This window comes from Physella acuta, unplaced genomic scaffold (genome assembly GCF_028476545.2).
Source record: "Physella acuta isolate Inbredline_101_S28 unplaced genomic scaffold, ASM2847654v3 ptg000111l, whole genome shotgun sequence".
NCBI lineage: Eukaryota > Metazoa > Mollusca > Gastropoda > Physidae > Physella > Physella acuta.
The window spans coordinates 77,065-86,168 of record NW_026731631.1 but is presented as its reverse complement, the minus strand read 5'-3'; the positions used below and the strand labels follow the sequence as shown (position 1 = coordinate 86,168).

The 9,104-nt window shown below is 31.6% G+C and overlaps 1 protein-coding gene across 1 annotated transcript; it reads left to right on the top strand.

The window, feature by feature from the left end:
• Positions 1-83: 83 nt before the first annotated feature.
• On the top strand, positions 84-6,502 carry LOC131934555 (PRADC1-like protein). The gene is made up of 5 exons (XM_059290606.1): positions 84-214; positions 1,799-1,938; positions 2,339-2,442; positions 3,284-3,451; positions 3,559-6,502. Exons 1-5 carry the CDS (start codon positions 94-96, stop codon positions 3,677-3,679), a joined length of 654 nt encoding a protein of 217 aa, XP_059146589.1. The 5' UTR covers positions 84-93; the 3' UTR covers positions 3,680-6,502.
• Positions 6,503-9,104: the final 2,602 nt, after the last annotated feature.

Below are 9,104 nucleotides of genomic sequence, written 5' to 3'. Positions count from 1 at the left end.
TGTTTTAACCGATTGTCATGTTTCTAAAATCATTGTATAGGTGTATTTTTGTTAGACATTTAGAAACAAAATTAAATCTATTTCAATTTTGAAATGGGATTGGCGGTCTACGAAGAAATGTCACTGCTGAGGTGTACCAGTACCATCAGTGCCACTCTCATCTTCCCTGTTATTTTCACTTATTATATTTTGGCAACGACTGTTGCAGTCTATGGTAAAGTTATGTTTGTATAATTTATTAATTTAATTATTAAAAAGTAGATAGGCCTAACATAAATATAACAATTACAAACTGACTACGCGTCTTGCAGAGCATGGTCCCTGGCCTAAGTTCGCCTAAGGAATTGACTATGCCTATGCGTCTCGCAGGTTAGATTTGCCATCTTGTAATTGAAATGCTTACTTTTTGCTTCTCTATCACATCCGGTGTGGTTTAGTCAACAGTGTGCCAGCTGTAGACTGTAGTTCACAGACCCGGAGATCCGAGTTCGAACCCGGGGTTTTTTTTTTAAATATGACGTATGATCCTTTTTTTTTTTAAATAAATTTTCAAGCATCGTCACTGGCGTAATTGCTTGCTTGCCTTACGTTTACTATCCCTTGAGTGCAGAGTTTCTTCCAGGCATCTCTTCGGGGGGGCTTGTGCCCCCCCCCCCCCCCCCCCCCCCCCCCCCCCCCCGAAAAATTTTTACCGCCCCCCCCCGAACGAAATGAAATTTATATAATTTATATAGAAAATATATACTTTTAACAGTGTCCGCCCCCCTGAAGAAAGTTTACCGCCCCCCCCGAAGATTTCAAGTGCCCCCCCGGAGAAAAAAGTCTGGAAGAAACACTGCTTGAGTGGAAAATCCCACAGCGGCCCACGGTCGGTGAGGTCACTGTGAGTTCAGCAGGCCTAAAGCATACATCATACTCATAGAATGAACACAAGTTTACGCACCCTCCCCCCTCAAGCAAATTGAGTTTACTTTTTACCCAATTTCAACTAGAGTCTACCTAGACTTAAAGAAAGCTAGAATTTTTGGTTGTTTTTTTTATTTTCAGCACATTTGAAAAGTCTTACTAGATAGCAGCAGTACATTAGTACTAGAGCTACTAGTGACCCTAAAGGTTTTTAAAAAGGCCTATTTGTTAATTTTTTTTCAATTAATTAAGCCTAATTAACCCATTGCTTGAAATTGTTTCTGGCAAGCATACTGAATCGAATTACTAATAGATTTAGATCTACTTGCCAAATAATAATGCTCTTTTCATAAATCATTCGTTTTAATTGTATGAATCATATATACAATAATGATTTTCAAATTATATTCATCTGAATGAATACGACTAATGTGCTAATAATCTGTAAACGTGTCTTTTAAGCCTTGGGTAACATAACCACTTTTTTAAAAAGCATTTAATTTGAATTTTTGGACTTTGCTCGTCATAGGAGACAATAAATACAAAATTGTGTTCAATGTTGTCTTTGTGACCCTAGCTATGTACTATGTGTGGTAGATAAGTGCTCAGACACCTTTTCTTATCCAACTTTCCAAGTCAGTTAAACATTTTAGAATTGGGTAGCTGGAAGTATACTCCAGGCTAACAGACTCTAGCCATAACCTTCACCCTAAAATTATGTTTATAGTTTCCACCGTTTTATGTTAAACGGAAATTACTGACTACTGATTGTATTTATTTATACTTTTTAACAGGCTTAAATTAAAAACTAAAAAGACAAAATAAATTAGTTTAGTATTATGAAATAATGTCCCCATTGTATTCTAATTAATATTTACCCACTTTTCAACAGTTGCTGCAGACATTGAAATAGCAACTGCGCCAGATGAATATATTGTGTTTGAAGAGTCATTGTACTTTGAAATAACATGGCCAGCCTCCCTGATGTATACATACAAGTTGAAACAAGCAAGAGATTTTGGTACCCGTTTTGTAAGTATTGATAAATATATGATCTTGAAGTGGATACATTTAGCCATATATATCAGTGTGCAACATTTCTAAAGTAAAAACTTGTAATAGCATTTTTTTTTTAAAAAACCTAATTACTTTATCTGCAGGTTTTAAAAAAGTGTCTATAAAATGTTTGACCATTAGGCAAGAAACAATAAAAAGAAAACAGATTAAATTAAGATTCTTAATAGGAATATTTTTTTTATTTTTAAGTTATCAAGACTTCTGTTTGTTGTCATATATTGCTATATGTATTTCTTGTCATTTATTACTATAGATATTTAACAGTAAACTTATTATAGCTGAGTGTTTGCCAGGTTGTATTTGTATGCACTTTATGAAATGTATTACATATGTTATTTGTATCTGCAATTATTAGGACAAAATATATCAAAAAGTAGAAATGGTGTTAGCAGACCCTGAAGATGCCTGCCAAGATTTATACAATGATGTCCCAGGAAGTGTTGTGCTTATTTTGCGTGGGTAATTACCATTATTCACATTATTCCCTTTTTTCCATCCTTTCATAAGAGTTTTTGGCTTTATTTATTGTATCATTTTATTTTATAATTATCTCAACATATGGTAATACTAACAGCGCTACACTACACAGTTTTGCTGTGTTGAATTTCCACTAACTAATAATTAAATATTTTTAACTGTCAGGCATATAGTAGCTGATTTTAAATTATTCTTTTCATGGAACTGTTGTGGACAAGAGTACCATTAAATAGTATTATACTAAAAGTATAATTTTTTTTGTAATGCAGCTAAAGTTCTTCAATTAGTTTCATAAAACGAATCATACTCATTATAAAATATATATATATATATATATATATATATATATATATATATATATATATATATATATATATATATATATATATATATATATATATATATATGTCTGTCTTAAATTTATGTAAGTTGTGTAGATTTATTAAAAAAGAATAAAAAATAAAAACAGATTAACTGTACCATACATAGGAAACAGAAATGTCTCATATGGAATGCACTGCAAGGGTAACATAAAATCAACTTCTATACACATCAGAATATCATTTTTGTAGTTACCTCACTTTGCAGCTCTAATTATTCAAGACATTTTTTGCAGTTTTCCTACTTATTGAATTATTCCTGTCAGTTATAGAGCACTTATTCATATCATTTTCAGTCGAGGACTTGTTCTCCACTGTAAATGTCTAGGAACAGTTAGGTAACAATAATACTCAACCCCTCCCCTGCTTGTGTTTTTTATGAAAAGCATTAATTCACCAATTTATGTTAATTATTAATACTTAACTATTACCTTTTTTTTTAGGGGCTGCTCTTTCCTTACAAAAACCAAAGTGGCAGAGAGAGCAGGTGCTTTGGCGGCCATAATAGCCGATAATGATGAGAGCAATGACAGTATTATGATTGACATGGTCAGTGATAGCACGGATCGAGTTGTTAACATTCCCTCATTTTTTCTTGTAGGAAAAGATGGGTAAGCATAATTTTATACAAGTTCAATTTTTTTTAAATGCGCCATATAAATCTAGTATGAAATTTTGGCCATTTTTTGTGATGACTTCTATTTGTTATCTTTTGCAGGTCAATGATTAGACGACAGCTTTATGCCATCAGATCAGACCATGCAATCATTAACATTCCGGTGAATCTGACTGGGAAATCAATTGTAGAAGCTAAAAGGCCACCTTGGACTATCTGGTGACAGAATAACGTGTTAAAGGGATAAAATTGAAAGAAATAATGTTATCTATTTTTTAAAACTTTTACAGTACAACATTTTTATTTTAAATTTTGTTGTTTAAACTGTTGTTTTTATTAAAAATGCATGTTCTTGAATAATCTACAACCAATCAACCACAAAAATGCTTTTTATTGACAGACACTATAATTAAAGGAAAATGCTTTTTATTGACAGACACTATAATTAAAGGAAAAATGTATGATTGCTATAAATTATCTTTGTACATTTTAAAAACCACAGTGTATTCAAAAAATGTATTGAACAAGAAAATTTTTATAATTTAATTTGTTTTATAGCTTAATATCCAACTTTTAAACAATATTAATTCCTTTAAAAAATTATTTTAAAATTAACTAGGTTTAATGGTGAGTTCACATTTAAATACACAAAAGATAACAGCACATTTTTGTCATTCTATAAATTATAATTAATATTATGGGATGCAATTGAAACATGTTAAGAAACTATTTGTGAATGGGTTTTACCCTTCAAATGAGTTTTAATTAAATTGTCAAATAATGTTTTTAAAGAAATTGTTATATTATATTTCATTTTTAAGGTGTAGGTTGTTGGTTTTTTTTTTTTATGTTTAATTTTTACAATTTGTTTTGTAGCAAAACAGGAAATTCATAATTGTTTTGTACTTCCTGAATTGAATCCATTTTTTCAATGATATGCTGTTTTGTTTCAAGTATTGTTAAAACCTTCTCAATGGAAAACATGTGATAACAAAGAGGATATTGCATGTTTATTTGAATTGTTTAAAGAATCCACAACGAAAGTATAGGCTATGCACTGGACTCATGTGCCCATCTTATATAACCTTTGTATTCAGTCTATTCCTTCCTTGCGTGTGATGCAAAAAGATCAGTGTATGATCAATTTCAAAACATTTTTTTAGCCTGACAACTTGCATGTTAACTTTACAAGTATTGTAACTTAAAAATGTATGCAACTCTGCCTTAATTTATGTGAGAGCTTATTTTAAATATTAAATTTTTTTTTTTAAATATTTGAAATGGCTGCATGTTGCTCTATAGACTACATAGAATGAATATTTACCTCACTGTTGATCCCCAACAGCTGGTATAAATAATACTTCACTGTGTAAACATCTTGTGCAATAAATAAATGTACTATGAATTTGTTGTCAAGGTTCCACTATATTTAAAAACTATGTCATTGTAAATTGTTTTGAAGCTTTTTTGTATTGCATAACATATTTATGAATATTATCTTCTAAATCTATTCTTCAAATAATAAAATTAAAATTATTTAATTTGAAGTTGCCAATTTTTTTTAATTGTTGCCATTAGTGCTTATGTCATTAATGCATGTTTTTTTCATTGTGAAGGAAAAAAAATTGTTAATAACTTGTTTTAAATTTGTTTGTTTTTTTACTTTAACCTCAATAATCAAAATGTAACATGGATTTACCAGAGTTTTTAGGTAAATGATGATTGGTATACAACCATTGTAAATTGTATTTAAATCAGTATTCCAACTGGTTGGAAATGTCAAAAATATTTTTTAATTCTCTCTTCTCATCTTTCATCCATATTGGAGAACTAGTTCACCAACTATATTCATTCTATTTTTGATGATTTTATCATGTTCTTTAGGCTTGTGTTAGTCCAGCTGTGGTACTGTGATGTCTATTTAAACACACTAGCCCTTTTTGTTCAACAATTATGTGATTTAATTATTCATTGCCTGCATTTGAATTCAAATGTCAATTGTTTGGCGTAATTGTGATTACTGTTGGTAAAAAAATAGGTGACAGCTTTAACTACTATACTAGTGAGTATTGTTGTGTGCTAGTTCGTTATATTCTGTATTATATCTCAAGGGAGTGATTAGAATTGTATGTTGCACATTGTATTTACTGAATAACAAAATAATTAAAGTAACATTTTTTCTCAGAAAATGTGTGATGGTATCTAGATCTTAATTCTCACCATTTATAAAAGTGTTCTCCCTTGATTTGAACCTATGCTCTCCTTGAATACTAATCTTAGTTACCTTTGTCTAACAAAACCTAAAGATAACCATACATTACTTTGTGTAGATTATAGGCTGATGGTTTGTATAACATAAAATTAATCCAGCTTTTCTTTTCAATTTTGATTTTTAGTACTGGTATTCTACCCAGTCGGTACTAGAATATATTTGTGGTAAAAAATAATAAACTGAAGAAAAAATAATAATTGATTTGATGGGTAAAATAATATGATGCCAACTTAACCTCAATAATTTTAACTCATTATTTGAAATGGATGACTGTTATTCAACCAAACTATGCTTCTTTAAATAAGATGAATATATGTAAAGTTAGGATTTAGGTAATACCTTAACCTTGTTCTTTTTTATTCAAACACATAGCTAGAAGAAATGTGACATAGTTTAAGTAGCAAATCACCAGCTGTTACTGTAGTATTTTTTAGTCAATCTTCGAACATCTCTGACAATTACAATGGGGAAAAACTGTTTGGCAATTTAAAAAGTCCCTGAACTGATACTGTAAACACCATTACTAACATGACTGAGAAATTTAGAAACGTACACATCAAATGTCAATACTATGAAACCCAAATTAATATTTTAGACCACTTAGAGGCTCAAAACAACTGGAGTGTAGTATTCTATTAACGAGGGTCACAAACAGCTCATTATTTTTCAGTTAACTGTTGAAAAATTATTTAGTTCAACTTTTTAGATTAACTAATATTCAAATGTGTGCCTTAATGTTTGTCAACAACTAGGTTTGTCTGCTATTCAAAGTGTTTGCCTCATCACAATAAAAAAGAATTTCAAATTATTTGTTTTGGTTGTTTTTTTTCTCAATTAGCAATAAGTTATTTTGCAGTAGAACTTAGTCCATGCAAGCATTGATTCATTTATTTTATACAGGTTATGCACTTATAGTAGTCAACTTCAAGTATTAAAAAAGATCAGCACAGTATTCTTTGTAAATGTGTATAAACTGTATGTCCATCAAAAATGTAAAAAAGTGATTTGTCAACTCTAATTGCTTTTTAATTCAATTCAAAATGGATTTAAGTTCAACACTATCGTGGTGAATGTATCTACTTTCAATTTTTCAAAAGTCTATAACTTGAGTATAATTTCAGAAAGATACGTGAAATTTTACATGTAAGTGCTAGATCTAATTCTCTGCTATCTATCAAATTTTGATTATTCTGGATTCAGAATTTTTGCCCGATCCAAATGATTTTATCTTATACTCCATATATTCTGATGTACTGACATGTATAACGATGAAAACTAAAAATTATATGATTTTTGTGCACATCTACAATACTTCCTCTATACTATGTATACGAGAAAGTAAAAAAAAAATTAAAAAACTTTTTAATAACAAGCTTTAATGTAATAAAGCACTAAAAAGTGGAAAATAAATTACTTTTTAAAAATCCTAATATATAAATGTGTGCACTTCTCTCTCTCTCTCTCTCTCTCTCTCTCTCTCTCTCTCTCTCTCTCTCTCTCTCTCTCTCTCTCTCTCTCTCTCTCTGGCTGCTCTCTCCAGCCGATCAAACACTATTTTCAATGAAAGACACAATGAAATTATCAATGACAGAGTCAATGATAACTACCGCTCTCCTGTATTTTTCTCTCGAGAAACTCAATGATAAAGCGTTAGTAGTTATAAAGAGAGAGAGAGAGAGAGAGAGAGGGAGAGAGTTTATCAAAACGGAAATAATTCAACTCGTTTAATTAATAAAGCGTTAAACGTAATTATTAATTCTTAATTTCTCAGCGATTGATACAATTGTTGTGGGACAGTTAAACTATTTTTTAAAAATATAGATCCTTGATCTTCATTTATAATTTATTAATTAAAATAAGATTTTTAAAAAATAATTAAAACAGGTCTTTGTACTATATTATTAAAAAAAACAACTAATGAATATAATAAATAATGTTTACTATTTCTCATTCTAAACCTATCGAATATCTTTTTTTTTTAAAATGCAAGGTAATCTTTTATAGAACCTACATGATTAACTTTTCTTCTAATAATAAAAAAAATAAAAACTATTATTCCTACAAATATTAGAGTAGTCTCCCTTGACAGTTTCTATTCGAATGTATTTTGTGTTAATTTTCGTTATGAAATACAGTTGACTTTTTTAATTAATTATATAAGAAAACAATCTATACTGTGTATATTTATTTTAAAAAAAATATTATTACAATAATTAGAATATGTGTTTCTGGTTAAATAGCAATTATTCTCATTCTAAATCTTTGGCTATCGAGTTTCATGGGTTTTTAAATTTAAGATTATGAACACATTGGCTTGACAAAAATGATTATATACACTTAAATACATACTAAAATTTACTTTTGTTAATAAACCTACACTATTTTATGCACACATGCAAAAAATAATATTTTAGCGGCAGTTACAACGTCAAAAAAAAGGAAACTCCTTTATACTGAATAGTTCTACGTAACAACAAAAATGTAAAAATACATAGTCCTAGAGCACACTAACACATACATATATACATACGAAGATATGTGTGTGTGTAAGTAGGATGTGAGGTGGGTAGACAGGCGGGTGGAAGGAAAGCAGTTTGAGAGGAATAACGGTAGGTTGGAAAGTAGGTAGGCAGGCAGCAGCGCAGGCAGGTTAGTAGATAGGTAGGTACGTAGGCAGGGAGTTAGGTATGTAGGTAGGTGGGCCTAGGTAGGAAGGCGCCTCACTCGGTATAGTGAGCGATTATAGTAGCCCATCATATTCATAGAGTTTCGCAATTATTAAAACGAACAAAGGTACCATAGTACTCACGGGAAAACCCGGGGAGCTAAATAGAACCCTGCCGGGGCGCCACCAAATGGGCGCCCCTAATTCGGTTTAATTATAAAATGTCGTGTGCCACCGTTTCCCTATTGTAGGGTGCTCTTTAAAGAGGCACTCTCGGTAGAGCCCGGGGCGCTCGCTGTCGCCAACTGCCAGGGCGCCGGCGGGCGCTCATTATTCTACTTAGTGAACATTTATAGTAGCCCATCTAAACCGTAGTGTCGCCTGAGGTGGGTCTTGGCCGCTCTGGGCCACTCAACCGCCGGGGAGCTGGCGGATGAACCTGGTGTAGTTTTATCACTGAATTTCAGAGGCGTAGCACCATTCCTGGCGCCTGGGGACAAACTTTCAATTTGGCGTGTCCCCCCCCCCCCCCCGTTTTTTTTTTTTATATTTATAATGCAAAACTGTAGCTAAAATGAGCTTTTAAATTTTTCCCACCCATTTTGGCGCCCCCTAGGGTTGGCGCCCGGGGGACATATGTACCCCCCCCCTCGCTACGCCTCTGCTGAATCTAGTATTACCTATGACCGCCCAATTGATGAGATAGCCCCT

Excerpts from the sequence above, each read along its gene's own strand:
- LOC131934555 (XM_059290606.1), top strand. The coding sequence starts at position 94 with ATGGGATTGGCGGTCTACGAAGAAATGTCACTGCTGAGGTGTACCAGT. Across the intron at positions 215-1,798 it reads AACGACTGTTGCAGTCTATG|TTGCTGCAGACATTGAAATA; the intron begins GTAAAGTTATGT and ends ACTTTTCAACAG. Across the intron at positions 3,452-3,558 it reads TTTCTTGTAGGAAAAGATGG|GTCAATGATTAGACGACAGC; the intron begins GTAAGCATAATT and ends TATCTTTTGCAG.